Genomic DNA, 23359 nt, shown 5'->3' on the forward strand with positions numbered 1-23359 from the left:
AGGTAAATTTTAGGATGGGTAGTCCTGTAAGCATGGGGAGGGGTTTAAGGCAGGGGTGTCCACTCTCCCAAATACTCTTTGCATGTATGCAGAATCCTTTCTATGTTCTGGTTGATGGTGGGATGGGAAGGATGGGGGAGAGTGGAGGCTTTTGTGGGAATATTGTGGGTTATGTAGATGATACAACTGTTTTACTTAATGAGATAGAAGATTTAAGTAAAGTGGGAAGGGTACTTGAGATTTTTGGGAATGCTACTGGGATGAGAGTTAATAAGCAGAAATCACGGTTGCTGGAGGTAGGCGCTTGGGTAGGCGGGACCTTGGGGGAGGAGTTTGGCTGGATAACTGTAGAAAGGCTAAAGATTTGTGGGATTTTGTATTTGGCAGATGCACAGGAGAGCAGGAGGGTTAATTCAGAAATGGTAATGGACAGAGCTTTGAGTAGGCTTAGGAGTCTATGGGCCGGGGACGTAACCTTGCATCAAAGGGTTGTGGTGGTAAATACGCTGATTTATAGTAAGGTGTGGGGAGTGGCGGAAATTTATCCCTTACGAAGTCAGGATATTATGGAATTACAAAGGAGAGTATTAAGGTATGTGTGGGGTTTTGGGAAGGCGTGGTTGGGCAAAGATGTGGTAATGACTGCGGTAGGACAAAGAGGATTGGGATTAATGGCATTAGGATCTAGGGTGAAGGCACTATATGTGAAGCAGAGGTATATTCGGGCAGGGGGGTGAAAGGGGTCTTCGAGTGGGGGAGGTGATGGGGGACGTCCACAAATGGTGGGATGGCAGGGACTTAGTGGAGTGTGAAGATATGTTGAGGTTTATGTTAAAGGTTAGCAATGTTAAAAAACTCAAGGTAAAACGGTTGGTGGGAGTGAGTCGTCGTCAGGAATCACTGCAGGGGATGGCAGTGTATCCCACATATGATTGGCGAGTGATATGGGTGGAATTTAGTAAACTAAGAATACAGGCAAGAGTGAGGGAATTAGTATATAGATTTCTTATGGGGACTTTGGCATCGAAAGAGGTGCTAAGACAAATGGGTTTTGTGAGAGAGGCGTCATGCGGTTTTTGTGGGGAAGTTGAAACTGCTTTCCATGTAGTATATTTTTGTTCTGCTTTGGAGGTGGTAAGATTGTGGTTGAAGAGGGTTTTCCTTTTATTGGGGAGGGGGTCAGATATCACCCCTTAGGCCTTTAATGTTAGATATGGGAGGGGTGCCCAACGAGGTGGGGAGGGTTATCAGAAACGTAATAGTTGATTACTTGTATGTCTCTTGGGGGATGAGGGAGGTGGAGGGAAACTTTAGGATAAAAGCATTGGTGGCATGTTTTTATAGGACAGCATGTAGGAACAAACAATTATATGGGGGACGGTGGGTAACGAGTTTTTCGGAGGGATATCGAGGACTTACTGTTGAACGTTTACTCCACTTGGTGACGGGGTGAGGAGGCAAAGGGCTTGGTCTCTTCAGTGGTGTGTCCTCTTGGAGTGATTGGATGCCTGATGAGGAAGATTGACTGGTTTGGACCTTGTGAATTTTGTAAAACCACAGAGTTAAAAACTTATGCACTGTTGTCTTTGTTTTAGATTGCTGCTAACTAGGACTCCAAAGTCTTTTTGCATTCAGTCTGATTGAGACCTACATCGTTTAGGTTATAGGTGTTAGAGTCCTTTTCTTTTCCGCTGGAACAGAACCTTACCTTTGTCTATATTAAACTGCATCTTCCGTTTTCCCGAGCACAACACCAACCTATCTAGGTCACTCTGCTGTTCTCTTGTGTCCTCATCAGAATTTATTAACGTTCTATCATAGTGTCATCGCCTACCTTCCTTATATCTAAGCCATTTATTTATATTGTGAACAATAAGAGGCCCAATGCAGGGGGTTCCCGCTCTGATTTCTTTCCATTTATGCAAATTATTGTTTATCGATTAACTAAGCCTCTATCCAGGAGATAATTCTTCCACCTATTCCGTGTGCTGCTATTTCCTTCAACACTCTCCTGTATCGTACCATATCAAATGCTTTACTGGAATTCATATACAGGATATCGTGTTCTTTAATTTAATCTACCGCTTCAGAAACCTTAGTAAAAAAGCATAGTACATTTATAAAACAGGAAAGTACCTTCATAAATCATGAATCATTGATTCAATTATATTTTTCAAGGCAGCTTTGAATTTCGTCCTCAGTTATTGATTCCATCAACTTTCCAAAAATTGAAGTTAGACTAATTGGTTAATAGTCTGAAGCTAACGCCTTATCTTCCGATTTGCAGATAACAATTTTGCCATTTTCTACTTATCTGGTACGATATTCGTTTGTAGTGATTTAGTGAAGAGATTTACTAAGATTCTCGTTACATTCCTTAATAATCTTTGAAAACGGTTCTCCAGAGCAGTTTTAACTTATCCATTTGTTTGAGGACCAAGTCACTAATAACACTGATCTTGAGTAATTTATATTCATCCTTTCCTCCAAAATTATTGATTTATAAGATTGAATTTGCATCCTTTTGTCTAAAAATAGAAAGGAAATAAATGTTAAAAATAGTACACATTTCTCTGTTGCTAACTGTAATACTGACCTGAGTTACATTTATGTAGGCCTATCTTTTCCCTAATATTGTTCCTAAATATTCCTAAATATCTGAAAGACCCTATGGGTTAGTCTTTGATTCCCTCGCAATTTTAAGTCCATAATTTATTTTAACCTTCATTGTTTTTTTATGGGCCCTCTCAAAATTGTCACATTGGCAACCGTCACCCCCCTCCCTTCATAATCCCCAAAGAGATGTCCCTAATCAACACTGTTCATGTAATCCCTAATCCCAATAAAGTCCACGGAACGAAAATCAGAAACCTTCCTCCAAATTCTTCATTAACCTTAAGACTGTTTATCAGAGATGTCTTGTTTACCAGAACTATATCCAGTAAATTATTTCCTCTAGCTGGCTGTCACAAATGATGCCACAAGAAGGGCTACAGACAGATAGCACGACCTCTCCTGACCACTTACCTCAGTGGCCATAGGTCAGTGATATACAGTCAGCGATAACACTGAACGGGTTTTCATATGGCAAAGACCATCTCAAACAATTTTCCCCAGACGAATGCGGTGATAATCTATCGCAGCTCGAGGGAATAATTTTATCAGTGTACCTAGGCCAAGAGCGAGTGCAACGAGGATCCTAGTAGTGAGTGCCTGGCAGGACTGCAAGAATGAGACCACGGCCTGCCGCAGGGAAGGCACAGGCTCATCAGGAAATATGCCGTCAATGTTCCTCAGGTCGTAGGCCTCACGCAGCTCATGGACTTTACTCTCTGCATGCAGCCTGCAAGCAAAAATAAAACAATAACACATGATAAAATATGAAAGTGAGGGGAACCTCTCTCACAATTAGCCATACTAAATGATATATGATACACTATAATCATTCAAGTTAATCTCCCATGCAACAAGGGTTACATGACGCAAGTAGATCTGCTGTAGAACCTGTCTTCTAATGTACTGTGCACTTTCATCATGTCATTACATATCTCTCACACCTCATTTTCACGTCTACATATATACTTTTAATCCTTGACCCTTGCATGTTAAAAGTGATCAATATTCCAGGACCCGAATACTTTCTAGTATGTCCTACTACTCACTACTGCTACTACTGTTACCACTACTAGTCGTACTACTGTCATGTGGGGTTCGAAACATGGATTGGGTAAAGGATACTCACATAGGCAATAATGGAGTATGATTAAAATGGAATATATGGGAAGCACCCAGCCTGACCTACATCTCCACTCCCTGTCTTTAGACTGCCTCACAAGATGGTTCCTAGGGATGAGCAGGTTCAAAACATGCTAAGGTCAGCTGTAACAGTGAATGACACTGGCAACTGATTACTGGTATGGTACTACTGAGAGCTTGGCGACGCTAACATATGTCGTCCCGACATACAGCTAAGGCTGGGGCTGTTTCTATACAATGTCAAAGTACACAACACTTGAACATTATAACATACATAAGGAAAATATTGGAATGAAAATGAACGTAACATACTGCAATGCATTACAAGGTATGTTATAGCACAACTCATAGAATGAGACTCAACATTGAGATTACACAACAGAAGTGATAATAAAAAAAAATTTGATCAATCGATCTGTATTCATGTGATCTACAGATTCTGAGGAAGGAATATATACAAAGAAAGAAGTGTTTAACAGAAAAGGCAGACTTGGTGCACTCAAATCTAGACTGTTAAATCTCAGAATTCAGAGAGAATGTGAACACAAAAAAAATCTTGAATATTAATAAGTTGATACTCTAATTATTCATCTATACAGGTTATTTACATTTAACCCCAACTCTGCTAGGGTGAGATTGACATATGCAGAATGGGTGTCATCTCTGGGAGGATCAAACTCTGTTGCACTGGCTAACTCATGCCATGTTTGAGGCTGATCTGAATTGGTAGTTACAAATGATACTTGAGGATTTTTCAATACCTGTCGTGTATGTAGGGAATAATGACATTCAGGTTGATCGTCTGACTAAGTATTAGAGGTAGAGGGTACAGAATCAGGAGGATTGTCAGAGTCTGTCACATTAGTCTGAGTTGGAACATCATGATCATCACATACAAACTTCATATGATCTAAATGTGATTCTTTATACGGACCAGTACTAATTTCTCTAACATTATACTTATTGCCATTAATATGTACAACTACTAGATAAGGATCAACAAACTTTTGATCAAGCTTAGGCACTGCAGACGTTTTGTTATAGATAATCAGCATAACTCTTGAACCTCTGTAATTTTGGACGGCTTTGCTCGAATGTTAGCGGCTCTTTTAAATTCTGCTGTTGATTTATGAAGTGTTTCACGGATTCTTCTAAAAACACTTTGAGCATAGCTGGAACGAGATGCTATGAAATCATCAGGGTTGTAATTTGGTTTCAGGTTAGAGTATAGCAACTCATAAGGCAAACATTTATCTACACCGTGCAATGCATAATGTGGAGTGTCACCGATAGAAACATTGATAGCAGAATTTATGGCACACTGAACATTAGATATAACTTCGTCCCAAGTTTCACTGTTGGGATTGATAGTGGCTCTCAAGACATCAAGTACTTTCTTATTGGTTCGTTCCGCTAAGCCATTGCTGGCAGGATGATGAAAACAAAGGTGGATTTAGAGATCTTGTACAAGGTACACAATTTTCAAGAATCTCATTACAGAATTCACCTCCATTATCTGTTACTAGGGACTTAAGAGTGGTATGCCTGCAGATGATCCATTCTTTAAATGCTTTAGCTACTATCTCAGCAGTATTAACTGCAATAGAAACTAACTCACAATATCTGGTGAAATGGTCTACCATAACACACAGACGTTTGTTGTCCTGGAGGGAACATTGGAAATTAATTAACAGATCTAGCACAACTCCTTCCCACGGTTTGCTAGTATTTGGATACACCTGGACTGGAATAGGACCATTAACATTACGTTTATGTTGCATGCAGACACTACATTTCTTAACATACTCAGAAATATCAGTTGCCATACGAGGCCAAAAGTATTTCAATCTGGCTTGTTTTATTGAATGATCCATACCAGGGTATGCAACACCTGGTACATCGTGAACTAGCTGTAAGACTACATTCACTAGTGACTCTGGAATTGCTAACTGGTATACCTGTCTGCTAGGAGTACCCAACTCGGCTGTTCAATACAGTAATTCTTGGTTCATGACAAAGTCACTGATGGATGCTGGTGGCTTCACAGTCAGAATAAGATCTTCCTGGAGCAGGAATCGAATCACACCAGACCACATGGGATCTGTTCTTCGAGCATTCTTTACATCCTCGGCAGTAAATGGAGGGTCTGCAGTTACTATACTAACATGTTGCGATAAAGCATCTGTGACTACATTTGACTTGCCAGGCAAGTGTTCAAAGGTAGGATTGAACTCTTGGATAGTCAAGGTCCATCTGGCTAACCTTCCAGTAGGTTTTTTGTTCTGGAACAAAGGAATCAGTGGAGCATGGTTTGTCAAGACATGAACAGAGTACTGAAAAATAATGTCTCAGAAGTGCTTTAAAGACCATACTATTGCTAAAGCTTCTTGCTCAGTTACTGTATAATTACATTCAGCCTTCATAAGGACTCGGCTAGCAAATGCAACTGCGTTGTACTTGCCATCAGTCTTCTGAGCTAGTACGGCGCCTATACCAATTGAACTAGCATCAGTTGTCAGATAGAAGGGCTTAGAAAAATCTGGAAATTTCAAAACTGGAGCAGAAGTTAGCTTTTATTTTAGAGTTTGGAAATGCTTTTTCTTGATGGAAGGTCCAAACGAAAGGAGCATCTTTCTTAAGCAACTCAGAGGAGCTGCTATGGAAGAAAAATTTGGCAATGAAAGATCTATAAAAAACCTACTAGACCCACAAAGGATTTTACGGCATCAGCAGTTTTGGGAGATGGAAAATTTAGTACTGCAGTTACTATACTTTGGTCAGTCGTAACCCCTCTAGGAGTGACTATGTGACCAAGAAACTTGATTTCTGATCTGAAAAATTGACATTTAGACAGTTTGATCTTTAAATTGACTTCTTCAAGCTTACCAAGTACTACATCAAGTCTTTTCAGGTGCTTATCCACGTCTTCAAACATGACGATTATGTCATCTAAGTGCACCATAAGTGCATTACCTATGAGACCTCTAAAGATATTAGTCATGAGCCTTGAGAATGTGATAGGGGAAGAAAGTAATCCAAAGGGCATACAGAGGAAGTGATAATGACCTGTAGGAGTGGAGAATGCAGTTAGCTCTTGACTGTCCTCGTGAAGAGGGACTTGCCAAAACCCTTGTAACAAGTCCAGAGTCGAAAAGACTTTGTTATCTTCGACGTTACATAAAAGATCACCAAGTACAGGAAGTGGGAAGCGATCTGGAATAGTTCTAGCATTTAACTTCCTAAAGTCAATCACTGGGCGCCAAGTACCATCCTTCTTTGGTACTAGGATCAAGGGCGTATTCCAGGGTGAATTGCTAGGTGCAATAACTCCATCATCAAGCATTTGATTGATCAGTTCTTCTGCGACAGCAACTTGTGAATGTGGCATTCTGTAAACAGGTATATAGATAGGTCTAGTACCAGGTTCAAGTGGGATATGATGGGACAATAAGTTCGTTGTACCCATTTTCTCACCTGGTAAGGCAATGGCTTTACCACGTTTGTTCAACTGTGTCAACAAACGCTTGGCCTCGTCTGGGAAGTCAGTGGGAGCTAAGTCTTTCTCCTCAACTGGTGGAATGGATTGATCCAGTGAAGTGGATGAGGTCTTCCCGGTCCTCCCTTGCTTTTCTTAAAAAGATTTATATCGACGTTTCATCTTAGCAGTTAATGGCATTCTAGAAAATGTTGATTACTCAGCTGCCTAATTCGGTTAGAGACTAAAATATATTAAGCCCATAAGAGACTGTAGTATACCAACTTGTTAAGAAGCTATGATGCACAAACTTATTAAGAACCTGCGATGTACTACTGTGTTAAGATTTTATAATGAAGTAGCTTGTTAAAATGCTGTGATGTAGTAACTTGTTACAATGTTGTGATGCAGTAATTTGTTAAGATGCTGTGATGTAGTTACTTGTTAAGATGCTGTGGTGTAGTAACTTGTTAAGATGCTGTGATGTAGTAATTTGTTAAGATGCTGTGATGTAGTAACTTGTTAAGATGCTGTGATGAAGTAACTTAAAGTGGCTCAGACAAACTAACTCTTAAAGAGGTTGTAATGAATACGTAAAATACATACGATTCTCTGTCAACTGCAACATATCCTTGCTGTGTCTCTGGGTCTCGTGCAAAGAGGTTCTTCGTCTTTTCGTTCAAGTCAAAGAACGCAGCGCTTGACTTGATGACATGATTCAACTGTTCAGTGAAGATATGGTTAATGTGAGCATGGGTTTGAATAGTCTTTCATAAGGCTAATTTAAGGTGAATATTTTTTAACCTATCATAAAGCAAATGCATTTTTAATAACCAGTTTTTTTTATTACACTATTTACGTATGTGCAATTTATATATATGTTTTAAACCGTTTATCATACTGAAAGATCACCTGATCGCTGGGAATGCCGTGGTTGCTAAGGTAAGCGAAGCCAATATTGGTAAAGACTTCATGCAGCTCTCCCGCCACCCTCTGCCACTCCTCCTGGGTGATGTTGTCGCACCCCAGACCTGATGGTGAGGCGAGGTCATTATGCAGCATCTTCTTCTTAAGTGTAAGTTACATTCGTTAATGGTCCCTTTCCATGATATAACTATTAACCAAGATGTCACACCTGGCCAAGGTCTCTTCCACTCTAATTTGGGTCACTCTCATGGGTCCAGGGCCTTAACTTGGCCAATAATAATAATAATAATAATAATAATAATAATAATAATAATAATAGTAATAATAATAATAATAACAATAATAATAATAATAATAATATCTTTATTTCTACAAGTACATGCACAAGATATACAGGCCTGGCTGTATACCTGGCTGTATACATACTACTATATAGAAAACTACTTGTAAAGCAGAGCATTTCGGACAAATTAGGTCAGTTTTGTAACAGGATGCGACCCACATCAGTCGACTAACACCCAGGTATCTATTTTACTAATGAGTGAACAGGGACAGCAGATGTCTTACGGAAACTCGTCCTAATGTTTTCAGCCATACCGGGGGATCGATCCCTGGACCTCAGCGTGTGTGAGCTGAGTATGGTAGCTATCGAGCTACGAGACACCTACAAGGTCCACCACTTGGCCAAGATCCACCATCTAGTCTGCTTTCCCTACCTGGCCCGGTTCTCCCACCTTCTCCAGGTCTCGCAACTCATCCAGGTCCCTTTCCTTCCAATTCTGATTCATCTGTTCAGTTGTATGTCGTCCAAGTGGCTTAGTTCCCCTTCAGTCTGAGTCTAGTCCGTCTATTAGAGCCATATATCTCTCCCACTATCATTTTCCTCACGTTCATGGGAAATCGACCTGGTGACACTGGAGGACAGGAAAGAAAGGGGGGATAGGATAACGACATATAAAATATGTACTGAGAGGAATCGACAAGGTGGACAGAGACAGGATGTTCCAAAGATGGAACACAGCAACAAGGGGTCACAGTTGGAAGTTGAAGACTCAGATGAATCACAGGGATGTTAGGAAGTATTTCTTCAGTCACAGAGTTGTCAGGAAGTGGAATAGTCTGGGAAGTGATGCAGTGGAGGCAGGATCCATACATAGCTTAAAGAAGAGGCATGATAAAGTTCATGGAGCAGGAAGAGTGATCTAGTAATGATCAGTGAAGAGGCGGGATCCTGCAGCCACAACTAGGTGAGTACACACACCACACACACACACACACACACACATACACACACACACACACACACACACACACACACACACACACACACACACACACACACACACACACACACACACACACACACACACACACACACACACAGACGCGTATAACAGGAAGGGCACTGCAATGGATCAGAGAATACCTGACAGGGAGGCAACAACGAGTCATGGTACGTGAGGAGGTATCACAATGGGCACCTGTGACGAGCGGGGTCCCACAGGGGTCAGTCCTAGGACCAGTGCTATTTTTGGTATATGTGAATGACATGATGGAAGGGATAGACTCTGAAGTTTCCCTGTTCGCAGATGATGTGAAGTTAATGAGGAGAATTAAATCAGATGAGGATCAGGCAGGACTACAAAGAGACCTGGACAGGCTGGACACGTGGTCCAGCAACTGGCTTCTCGAATTCAACCCTGCCAAATGCAAAATCATGAAGATTGGGGAAGAGCAAAGAAGACCGCGGACAGAGTATAGGCTAGGTGGACAAAGACTGCAAACCTCACTAAAGGATAAAGATCTTGGGGTGACCATAACACCGAGCACGTCTCCGGAGGCACATATCAACCAGATAACTGCCGCAGCATATGGGCGCATGGCAAACCTGAGAATAGCGTTCCGATACCTTAGTAAGGAATCGTTCAAGACACTGTACACTGTGTACGTCAGGCCCATACTGGAGTATGCAGCACCAGTTTGGAACCCACACCTGGTCAAGCACGTCAAGAAATTAGAGAAAGTACAAAGGTTTGCAACAAGGCTAGTTCCGGAGCTCAGGGGAATGTCCTACGAAGAAAGGTTGAGGGAAATCGGACTGACGACACTGGAGGACAGGAGGGTCAGGGGAGACATGATAACGACATACAAAATACTGCGTGGAATAGATAAGGTGGACAGAGACAGGATGTTCCAGAGATGGGACACAGAAACAAGGGGTCACAATTGGAAGCTGAAGACTCAGACGAGTCACAGGGATGTTAGGAAGTATTTCTTCAGACAGCAGTCAGGAAGTGGAATAGCCTAGCAAGTGATGTAGTGGAGGCAGGAACCATACATAGCTTTAAGACGAGGTATGACAAAGCTCAGGGAGCAGAGAGAGAGAGAGGACCTAGTAGCGATCAGTGAAGAGGCGGGGCCAGGAGCTGAGTCTCGACCCCTGCAACCACAATTAGGTGAGTACAATTAGGTGAGTACACACACACACACACACACACACACACACACACACACACACACACACACACACACACACACACACACACACACACACACACACACACACACACACACACACACACACACACACACACACACACACACACACACACACACTCACACACACACACACACACACACACACACACACACACACACACACACACACACACACACACACACACACACACACATACATACACACACACACACACACACACACACACACACACACACACACACACACACACACAGAAGGTGTGGTATACAAATGCAGATGGAATAACAAACAAGTATGAGGAGTGGCACGAAAGAATCAAAGAGACATCCCCAGACATAATAGCACTCACAGAAACAAAACTCACCAGAATAATAACAGATTCAATCTTTCCATCCGGATATCAAATCCTCAGGAAAGACAGAGGGAGGAGAGGGGGAGGAGGAGTTGCACTGCTCATTAAAAACCAGTGGGGTTTTGAGAAAATGGAAGGAATGGATGGCATGGGCGAAAGGGACTACTTAGTAGGAACAATCCAGTCTGAGGGACATAAGGTGATAATTGCAGTAATGTACAACCCACCACAGAACTGCAGGAGGCCAAGAGAAGAATACGATGAGAGCAACAGAGCAATGATCGACACACTAGCCGAGGTGGCCAGGAGAGCACACATGGGGGGAGCAAAGTTACTAGTTATGGGTGATTTCAATCACAAGGAGATTGACTGGGAAAACCTGGAGCCCCATGGGGGTCCCGAAACATGGAGAGCCAAGATGATGGATGTGGTACTGGAGAACCTCATGCATCAACATGTTAGAGACACTACCAGAGAGAGAGGAGAGGATGAACCAGCAAGGTTGGACCTTGTATTCACCATGAGTAGTTCGGACATCGAGGGTATCATGTATGAAAGGCCCCTGGGAGCTAGTGATCATGTGGTTCTGTGCTTCGACTACATAGTTGAGCTCCAAGTGGAGAGAGTAGCAGGAATAGGCTGGGAAAAACCAAACTACAAAAGGGGGAACTACTCAGGCATGAGGAACTTCCTTCAAGACATTCAGTGGGAGAGGGAACTGACAGGAAAACCAGTACAAGAAATGATGGACTATGTAGCAACAAAATGCAAGGAGGCAGAGGAGAGGTTTGTTCCCAAGGGAAACAGAAATAATGGGAAGAACAGAACGAGTCCTTGGTTCACCCAAAGGTGTAGGGAGGCAAAAACTAGGTGTACTAGAGAATGGAAAAGGTACAGAAGACAGAGAACTCAGGAAAATAAAGAAATCAGCCGAAGAGCCAGAAACGAATATGCACAGATAAGAAGGGAGGCTCAGAGACAATATGAAAATGACATAGCATCAAAAGTAAAGACTGACCCGAAGCTGTTGTACAGCCACATCAGGAGGAAAACAACAGTCAAGGACCAGGTAATCAGACTGAGGAAGGGTGATGGGGAATTCACAAGAAACGACCGAGAGGTATGTCAGGAGCTCAACACAAGATTTAAAGAGGTATTTACAGTGGAAACCAGTAGGACTCCAAGAAATCAGAACAGGGGGGCACACCAGCAAGTGCTGGATGAGGTACATATAACCAAGGAGGAGGTGAAGAAGCTGCTATGCGAACTTGACACCTCAAAGGCGGTGGGACCAGACAACATCTCTCCATGGGTCCTTAAAGAGGGAGCAGAGATATTGTGTGAGCCATTAACAAAGATCTTCAACACATCATTTGAAACTGGGCAACTCCCTGAGGTATGGAAAATGGCAAATGTAGTCCCAATTTTTAAAAAGGGAGACAGACATGAGGCACTAAACTACAGACCTGTATCACTAACGTGTATAGTATGCAAGGTCATGGAGAAGATCATCAGGAGGAGAGTGGTGGGGCACCTGGAAAGAAACAAGTGTATAATTGACAACCAGCACGGTTTCAGGGAAGGAAAATCCTGTGTCACAAACCTACTAGAGTTTTATGACAAGGTGACAGAAGTAAGACAAGAGAGAGAGGGGTGGATCGACTGCGTATTTTTGGACTGCAAGAAGGCCTTCGACACAGTTCCTCACAAGAGGTTACTGCAAAAGCTAGAGGACCAGGCACACATAACAGGAAAGGCACTGCAATGGATCAGAGAATATCTGACAGGGAGGCAACAACGAGTCATGGTACGCGACGAGGTGTCAGAGTGGGCGCCTGTGACAAGCGGGGTTCCACAGGGGTCAGTCCTAGGACCTGTGCTGTTCTTGGTATACGTGAACGACATAACGGAAGGGATAGACTCAGAAGTGTCCTTGTTTGCAGATGATGTGAAGTTAATGAGAAGAATCAAATCGGACGAGGATCAGGCAGGACTACAAAGAGACCTGGACAGGCTACAAGCCTGGTCCAGCAACTGGCTCCTTGAATTTAACCCTGCCAAATGCAAAGTCATGAAGATTGGGGAAGGGCAAAGAAGACCGCAGACACAATATAGTTTAGATGGCCAAAGACTGCAAACCTCACTCAAGGAAAAAGATCTGGGGGTGAGTATAACACCGAGCATATCTCCTGAGGCGCACATCAATCAGATAACTGCTGCAGCATACGGGCGCCTGGCAAACCTACGGATAGCGTTCCGATACCTCAGTAAGGATTCGTTTAAGACTCTGTATACCATCTACGTCAGGCCCATACTGGAGTATGCAGCACCAGTTTGGAATCCACACCTAGTCAAGCACGTCAAGAAATTAGAGAAAGTGCAAAGGTTTGCAACAAGACTAGTCCCAGAGCTACGGGGATTGTCCTATGAAGAAAGGTTGAGGGAAATCGGCCTGACGACACTGGAGGCCAGGAGGGTCAGGGGAGACATGATAACGACATATAAAATACTGCGCGGAATAGACGAGGTGGACAAAGACGGGATGTTCCAGAGATGGGACACAGACACAAGAGGTCACAATTGGAAGTTGAAGACTCAGATGAATCAAAGGGATGTTAGGAAGTATTTCTTCAGTCATAGAGTAGTCAGGCCATGGAATAGCCTAGAAAGTGATGTGGTGGAGGCAGGAACCATACATAGTTTTAAGGCGAGGTATGATAGAGCTCATGGGGCAGGGAGAGAGAGGACCTAGTAGCAATCAGCGAAGAGGCGGGGCCAGGAGCTGTGACTCGACCCCTGCAACCACAAATAGGTGAGTACAAATAGGTGAGTACACACACACACTGTACTCACCTAGTTGAGGTTGCAGGGGTCGAGTCCAAGCTCCTGGCCCCGCCTCTTCACTGGTCGCTACTAGGTCACTCTCCCTGAACCGTGAGCTTTATCATACCTCTGCTTAAAGCTATGTATGGATCCTGCCTCCACTACATCGCTTCCCAAACTATTCCACTTCCTGACTACTCTGTGGCTGAAGAAATACTTCCTAACATCCCTGTGATTCATCTGTGTCTTCAACTTCCAACTGTGTCCCCTTGTTGCTGTGTCCCATCTCTGGAACATCCTGTCTTTGTCCACCTTGTCAATTCCTCTCAGTATTTTGTATGTCGTTATCATGTCCCCCCTATCTCTCCTGTCCTCCAGTGTCGTCAGGTTGATTTCCCTTAACCTCTCCTCGTAGGACATACCTCTTAGCTCTGGGACTAGTCTTGTTGCAAACCTTTGCACTTTCTCTAGTTTCTTTACGTGCTTGGCTAGGTGTGGGTTCCAAACTGGTGCCGCATACTCCAATATGGGCCTAACGTACACGGTGTACAGGGTCCTGAACGATTCCTTATTAAGATGTCGGAATGCTGTTCTGAGGTTTGCTAGGCGCCCATATGCTGCAGCAGTTATTTGGTTGATGTGCGCTTCAGGAGATGTGCCTGGTGTTATACTCACCCCAAGATCTTTTTCCTTGAGTGAGGTTTGTAGTCTCTGGCCCCCTAGACTGTACTCCGTCTGCGGTCTTCTTTGCCCTTCCCCAATCTTCATGACTTTGCACTTGGTGGGGTTGAACTCCAGGAGCCAATTGCTGGACCAGGTCTGCAGCCTGTCCAGATCCCTTTGTAGTTCTGCCTGGTCTTCGATCGAATGAATTCTTCTCATCAACTTCACGTCATCTGCAAACAGGGACACTTCGGAGTCTATTCCTTCCGTCATGTCGTTCACAAATACCAGAAACAGCACTGGTCCTAGGACTGACCCCTGTGGGACCCCGCTGGTCACAGGTGCCCACTCTGACACCTCGCCACGTACCATGACTCGCTGCTGTCTTCCTGACAAGTATTCCCTGATCCATTGTAGTGCCTTCCCTGTTATCCCTGCTTGGTCCTCCAGTTTTTGCACTAATCTCTTGTGTGGAACTGTGTCAAACGCCTTCTTGCAGTCCAAGAAAATGCAATCCACCCACCCCTCTCTCTCTTGTCTTACTGCTGTCACCATGTCATAGAACTCCAGTAGGTTTGTGACACAGGATTTCCCGTCCCTGAAACCATGTTGGCTGCTGTTGATGAGATCATTCCTTTCTAGGTGTTCCACCACTCTTCTCCTGATAATCTTCTCCATGACTTTGCATACTATACATGTCAGTGACACTGGTCTGTAGTTTAGTGCTTCATGTCTGTCTCCTTTTTTAAAGATTGGGACTACATTTGCTGTCTTCCATGCCTCAGGCAATCTCCCTGTTTCGATAGATGTATTGAATATTGTTGTTAGGGGTACACATAGCGCCTCTGCTCCCTCTCTCAGGACCCATGGAGAGATGTTATCCGGCCCCATTGCCTTTGAGGTATCTAGCTCACTCAGAAGCCTCTTCACTTCTTCCTCGGTTGTGTGTACTGTGTCCAGCACTTGGTGGTGTGCCCCACCTCTCCGTCTTTCTGGAGCCCCTTCTGTCTCCTCTGTGAACACTTCTTTGAATCTCTTGTTGAGTTCCTCACATACTTCACGGTCATTTCTTGTTGTCTCTCCTCCTTCCTTCCTTAGCCTGATTACCTGGTCCTTGACTGTTGTTTTCCTCCTGATGTGGCTGTATAACAGCTTCGGGTCAGATTTGGCTTTCGCTGCTATGTCGTTTTCATATTGTCGTTGGGCCTCCCTTCTTATCTGTGCATATTCATTTCTGGCTCTACGACTGCTCTCCTTATTCTCCTGGGTCCTTTGCCTTCTATATTTCTTCCATTCCCTAGCACACTTGGTTTTTGCCTCCCTGCACCTTTGGGTGAACCATGGGCTCATCCTGGCTTTTTCATTATTCCTGTTACCCTTGGGTACAAACCTCTCCTCAGCCTCCTTGCACATTGTTGCTACATATTCCATCATCTCATTAACTGGCTTCCCTGCCAGTTCTCTGTCCCACTGAACCCCGTTCAGGAAGTTCCTCATTCCCGTGTAGTCCCCTTTCTTGTAGTTTGGCTTCATTCGTCCTGGCCTTCCTGCTTCCCCCTCCACTTGTAGCTCTACTGTGTATTCGAAGCTTAAAACCACATGATCGCTGGCCCCAAGGGGTCTTTCATATGTGATGTCCTCAATATCTGCACTACTCAAGGTGAATACTAGGTCCAGTCTTGCTGGTTCATCCTCTCCTCTCTCTCTTGTAGTGTCCCTTACGTGTAGGTACATGACGTTTTCCAGTACCACCTCCATCATCTTAGCCCTCCATGTATCTTGGCCCCCATGTGGCTCCAAGTTCTCCCAATCGATCTCCTTGTGGTTAAAGTCACCCATGATCAGGAGCTTTGCCCTGCATGCATGTTTGTGTTCTGTCTCTCTCTAGGAACACCCTCTTGTACCTTCCCGACCATTTCAACCGTGGTTTCACTTGGAGGATCCTGTTCCGCACTGTTTCTGTCCTGAGAATCAGCTTGATCGGTTGTTTTCTCTCCTTCAAGTACCCCCCTATTCTCTGAAAATTTACAATCTCGTCCATATTTTTCAGTGTGAGTCCTTTCCTCTCTCTCCTGAAGCCCATGGATAAACACTGATTTTGCCCTTTCCTCCTCCCATTGCCTCTTCCTCTGTAACTCTGGTTCACGCCTGTACATGGTCATTTTCTCCCTTGTTTTTTCCAGTGGCTCTTGGTAGCATAGTTTTGCCTCCGCATTTGACCTATCACCATCTCCATCTGCACCCAGCTGTGTGTGCGTGTACTCACCTAGTTGTACTCACCTAGTTGAGGTTGCATGGGTCGAGTCCTAGCTCCTGGCCCCGCCTCTTTACTGGTCGCTAGTAGGTCACTCTCCCTAAACCGTGAGCTTTATCATACCTCTTCTTAAAGCTATGTATGGATCCTGCCTCCACTACATCGCTTCCCAAACTATTCCACTTCCTGACTACTCTGTGGCTGAAGAAATACTTCCTAATATCTCTGTGATTCATCTGTGTCTTCAACTTCCAGCTGTGTCCCCTTGTTGTTGTGACCCATCTCTGGAACGTCCTGTCTTTGTCCTCCTTGTCAATTCCTCTCAGTATTTTGTATGTCATTATCATGTCCCCCCATCTCTCCTGTTCTCCAGTGTCGTCAGGTCGATTTCCCTTAACCTTTCCTCGTAGGACATACCCCTAAGCTCTGGGACTAGTCTTGTTGCAAACCTTTGCACTCTCTCTAGTTTCTTTATGTGCTTGGCTAGGTGTGGGTTCCAAACTGGTGCCGCATACTCCAATATGGGCCTAACGTAGACGGTGTACAGGGTCCTGAGTGATTCCTTATTAAGATGTCGGAATGCTGTTCTGAGGTTTGCTAGGCGCCTATATGCTGCAGCAGTTATTTGGTTGATGTGCGCTTCAGGAGATGTGCCTGGTGTTATACTCACCCCAAGATCTTTTTCCTTGAGTGAGGTTTGTAGTCTTTGGCCCCCTAGACTGTACTCTGTCTGCAGTCTTCTTTGCCCTTCCCCAATCTACATGACGTTGCACTTGGAGGGGTTGAACTCCAGGGGTCAATTGCTGGACCAGGTGTGCAGCCTGTCCAGATCCTTTTGTAGTTCTGCCTGGTGTTCGATCGAATGAATTGTTCTCATTAACTTCATGTCATCTGCAAACAGGGACACTTCAGAATCTATTCCTTCCGTCATGTCGTTCACAAATACCAGAAACAGCACTGGTCCTAGGACTGACCCCTGTGGGACCCCGCTGGTCATAGGCGCCCACTCTGACACCTCGCCACGTATCATGACTCGCTGCTGTCTTCCTGACAAGTATTCCCTGATCCATTGTAGTGCCTTCCCTGTTATCCCTCCTTGGTCCTCCAGTTTTTGCACTAATCTCTTGTGTGGAACTGTGTCAAACGCCTTCTTGCAGTCCAAGAAAATGCAATCCACCCACCCCTCTCTCTCTTGTCTAACTGCTGTCACCATGTCATAGAACTCCAGTAGGTTTGTGACGCAGGATTTCCCGTCCCTGAAACCATGTTGGCTGTTGTTGATGAGATCATTCCTTTCTAGGTGTTCCACCACTCTTCTCCTGATAATCTTCTCCATGACTTTGCATACTATACATGTCAGTGACACTGGTCTTTAGTTTAGTGCTTCATGTCTGTCTCGTTTTTTAAAAATTGGGACTACATTTGCTGTCTTCCATGCCTCAGGCAATCTCCCTCTTTCGATAGATGTATTGAGTATTGTTGTTAGCGCCTCTGCTTCCTCTCTCAGGACCCATGGAGAGAAGTTATCCGGCCCCATTGCCTTTGGGGTATCTAGCTCACTCAGAAGCCTCTTCACTTCTTCCTCGGTTGTGTGTACTGTGTGTGTGTGTGTGTATGTATGTGTTTGTGTGAATGAATGAGTGCGTGTGGTGATTTATTAAGCACGTGTACATCTATAAAGAAATGTTAATGCTTATGATAAGCATTTTAGTAAGTCTCACCCAGTTGCCCCATGTCCACCAGTGGGATCTCGTGTCCACCACGGGGTGTCTGTGCCATCATCTGCAAGTAGAAGAAATGTTATTACCGCTTTTCTGTAGAACAACTAATGACACTGATTATGTTATATTTTTAGTTAGGTTATTCGTTTTGCGATTACCGGCAGGATCGAATCCACTCCATTCACTTCGTTAAATTATTCAAACTGGTTTAGTAGCTTCATATATTGCATTTTTAAGAGGGGAGGAAGCCAATGGAGTATTTTTTCTAACCCCGATCTTCAACCTGCGAGAATACTCTTGCTTTAAGAAAATTGGTCAAAGCTGGTAAAAAAAAAGATATATGATATCCAAAAGTAAAAACAAAGATGAACACACCTAATATATATATATATATATATATATATATATATATATATATATATATATATATATATATATATATATATATATATATATATACATACATATATATATATATATATATATATATATATATATATATATATATATATATATATATATATATATATATATATATATATATATATATATATATATATATATGCAATAAGATCACAGTAAACAGGTGATTTCAGAATATGCAAAACAACCACTCTGAAAGAATAGAGAAATTCCAAGCGCTTTCGTGACTACTCACATTATCAAGGAACTATGAAAGTAAAGCATCCAAGGAAGCTATATAAGGGGTCTGGCCGGCACCTCACTATCAGATTAACCGTTGTGGGATCTGATAGTGAGGTGCCGGCCAGACCCCTTATATAGCTTCCTTGGATGCTTTACTTTCATAGTTCCTTGATAATGTGAGTAGTCACGAAAGCGCTTGGAATTTCTCTATTCTTTCAGAGTGGTTGTTTTGCATATATATATATATATATATATATATATATATACATATATATATATATATATATATATATATATATATATATATATATATATATATATATATATATATATATAGATAGATAGATAGATAGATAGATAGATAGATATGTATGTATATATATATGCAATGAGATCACAGTAAACAGGTGATATCACAATATGCAGAACAACCACTGTGAAAAAAGAGTGAAATTCCAAGCGCAGATGTCAGACGCACATGTTTAAAATAATGGTGACCTCACTGGAAGGCTCCAGAAATGTCCCTCATGACTTTACCCTAGTGAGCTTTGATGTCACAGCTCTGTTCACCAAAGTCCCTGATTTGCTTTCGTACCTCGAAGAGGAACTAGAAAACTTCCCCATGCCCTACTCCACGAAAACAATAATTGAATTGATTACACTTTGTGTTACTTATTGAAAATTCATGTTTGAAGAGAAATACTACACTCAAAAACAAGACATGGAAATGAGAAATCCCGTTAGATCTTCACTCAGCAACCTGTATATGGAATTCTATGAGACCAGACTTCTTAAAAACATTCTCCCAGATAAAGCTAGTTGGTTCAGATACGTAGATGAAGGAGTGTGGTCCTCGCAATGTTCTTGAGAGCCTTGAGCATCTGCAGTCCAGAGTACCTAGAGGACGAAGTCAGCAAGATATTCAACATAGCCACAAAACTGAGATATCGTACTAGGGATTTTGTCGAGAAGGCACTAATATCAGCTAGAAAGACTTTCTTCCCTTGCTGAACCTAAGGAAGTGATAGCCAGGAAAAATTTACTAATTTTACAATACAATGAGAATCTAGTTGCCTACGTGAGGCATTAAGAAAGATCAATTTAAACCTTGTTTTCAAAAACAAGGACTGTGAAACAAAGGCTGATTAAAAACATACCCTCCAACAAAGTTGGTGGGGTTTACAAGGCCCCATGTACTGTGTCCTCTCTCTTATATTGGTCAAACAGGTAAATTTCTGGAAAGCAGAATAGGCCAATTTAAATACTCAGGAAAGGGCAGGAGTCGAATGTTGTCTTTAATCCCCTTAGTTCATGTAATCACCCACCAGAATGGGATGCTGCCCAAATTATAGTACCAAAAAGTTCTGTCATGGAAAGAAACATAATTGAATCTGAATCTTTCCCCTTGAAACTTAAAAGGAACACAGTATATAACTCAAATTATGGGTTATTCAAGCTCCATAGCTATTTAGTAGAGTCCAGTGTACACAGTCTTAAACAACAGTGCTATACAAAAACACAGGATTGCTCATTATGCCAGGTGGGCTGATGGATTGGTGACGCCTGATCAGTGTGTACGCACCAAAACTTCATACTACGTCAGCTGTGAATGGTATATAATGCGTTTAGTTGTTAGTGTACCAGTGACAAGAACTCAAGATTACGAGATAACATAAGGAGAGGTTAAAGGGTATTAGTAGAAATTAAACATTTAGATCATGGAAATGTTATCGGAAAGGCATAGATTCCCAAGTCAGGCATATTAACCGACACTGAGTAGAATAGTAAACAATATTTAGGAAGAGATACCTCTGAGTACCTCGACTGAACATTAGAGTACCCCAGCTCACTCCAAATTTTTTTCTTATTGTCATTAAAATTCCTTGACAGTACCGATCCCACTCTATCATCCGCTCTTCTTTTCTTTTGCACTCTCTCACCATTCTCTTCACCTTTCTTTTACTCTCCATATACTCTACTCTTCTTATAACACTTCTTCTTTGTAAATATCTCTCATAAGCTACCTTTTTCTCTTTTATCACACCCTTTACTTCAGCATTCCACCAATCACTCCTCTTTCCTCCTGCCCCCACCCTCCTATAACCACAAACTTCTGCCCCACATTCTAATACTGCACTTTTAAAAATATTCCATCCCTCTTCAACCCCCCCCCCACTACTCATACCTGCACCAGCCCACCTTTCTGCCAATAGTTGCTTATGTTTCACCCGAACTTCCTCCTCCCTTAGTTTATACACTTTCACCTCCCTCTTACTTGCTGTTGCCATTTTCCTTTTGTCCCATTTGCCTCTAACTCTAACTGTAGCTACAACTAGATAATGATCCGATATATCAGTTGCCCCTCTATAAACGTGTACATCCTGGAGCCTACCCATCAACCTTTTATCCACCAATACATAATCTGACAAACTACTTTCATTACGTGCTACATCATGCCTTGTATATTTATTTATCCTCTTTTTCAATAAATATGTATTACTTATCACCAAACCTCTTTCTACACATAGCTCAATTAAAGGCTCCCCATTTTCATTTACCCCTGGCACCCCAAATTTACCTACTACTCCCTCCACAACATTTTTTCCCACTTTAGCATTAAAATCCCCAACCACAAGTAAAACATATATATATATATATATATATATATATATATATATATATATATATATATATATATATATATGTATATATATATATATATATATATATATATATATATCGTGCCGAATATGTAAAACTGGTCAATTAGGAAGAACTCATTTAAAATTAAGTCCTTTCTAAAATTTTCTTTTATACGTTTAAATATATATATATATATATATATATATATATATATATATATATATATATATATATATATATATATATATATATATATATATATATATATATATATGTCGTGCCGAATATGTAAAACTGGTCAATTAGCAAGAACTCATTTAAAATTAAGTCCTTTCTAAAATTTTCTCTTATACGTTTAAAGATATATTTTTTTCATTAATGTTGATGTAAAAATTTATAATTTTGCACCAAAAGGAACTTAGAAAACTTACCTAACCTTATTATAACAAGTGCAATTTATTTTAGCCTAACCCAACTAAATATATTTTAGATTTGTTTACAATAATTTAATACTAAACAAACACAGTGAAATATATTTTTTTCGTTAGGTTCAGAATGATTTTGGCGAAATTATTGCATACACAAATTTTCACTTGTCCTATATGGCAAGATGAGCGTTGCTATTTAAGCCAAGATCGCAAGTTCTGCCTATTCGGCACGACATATATATATGTATATATATATATATATATATATATATATATATATATATATATATATATATATATATATATATATATATATATATATATATATATATATATATATATATATATATATATATATATATATATATATATATATATTTAATATATATTGTGGTGTATAATGACTTGTCCTTGGAGGGAGTGAGTGCCCTACTCTGCCTCATCACACATCTTCCACTCCTCCCTTTCCTCCACCATCCACCACAAGGACACGAGACCCCTCTCCTACCCCCACCACCACCATGAATCACATGCAGTATGTGCTCTGCGCAATTTTCCCTTCAGCCTGGGCTTACCACACAATTTGATGTAAGGCACATAATGCAGCCAGCCAGCCACAAAGCCAGGGAAACAGTGCACCTAACAATGAAAAAAGAGGCACATGTCAGGTGTGTGGAGTGCTTCGAGCATGCAACAGGGATGGCCTTATTCGTGCACACCATGGGTGTGTGGGATCACATACGTCCCCAGCAGAAAGCAGCCCAAAGCCTTCACAGGCAGATGACAATTCCAATGGCAACCTCCTCACTTGCAATAACCTTCTGTTGGCATTCAGATGCACTGCTAGCATTACCCTATCCCACATCCCTAAAGCGGCTCGCCCATATGCAGCAGGAAAATTTACAGACATTCTTAAGCAGGTGAATGGAGGTTCCACCAACTTAGAAGCCCGAGGCACCATCAAAGCATAGTGCAACCTACTGCTAACCACATCAGTCATCAAGGCAGTGCGCAACTACCCAAGAACGGATAATTGTGTCCCTCTGTCCCATCTTCGCAGGAATCACAGAGATAGACCCAAGAAAAGTTCCACTGAAAGCGAGAAAAATTGTGCACAGGTTAGCAAAAAAATCGAAGGTAACAGAGTGGAAGCAATCAGAATAATTACAAGT

General features: G+C 42.1%; 1 protein-coding gene across 1 annotated transcript in view; it reads right to left on the reverse strand.

The window, feature by feature from the left end:
• Positions 1-23359, reverse strand: part of LOC128695626 (uncharacterized) — a 51456-nt gene that overhangs the window by 13954 nt on the left and 14143 nt on the right. Inside the window, exons 2-5 of the mRNA XM_070088308.1 lie at positions 18472-18532; positions 8144-8262; positions 7838-7953; positions 3171-3343 (exon numbers count right to left, since the gene is read on the reverse strand). Of these exons, the coding sequence (XP_069944409.1) occupies positions 3171-3343; positions 7838-7953; positions 8144-8262; positions 18472-18532 (469 nt within the window). The remainder of the gene's footprint in view (positions 1-3170; positions 3344-7837; positions 7954-8143; positions 8263-18471; positions 18533-23359) is intronic.

This window comes from Cherax quadricarinatus, chromosome 2 (assembly GCF_038502225.1).
Source record: "Cherax quadricarinatus isolate ZL_2023a chromosome 2, ASM3850222v1, whole genome shotgun sequence".
NCBI lineage: Eukaryota > Metazoa > Arthropoda > Malacostraca > Decapoda > Parastacidae > Cherax > Cherax quadricarinatus.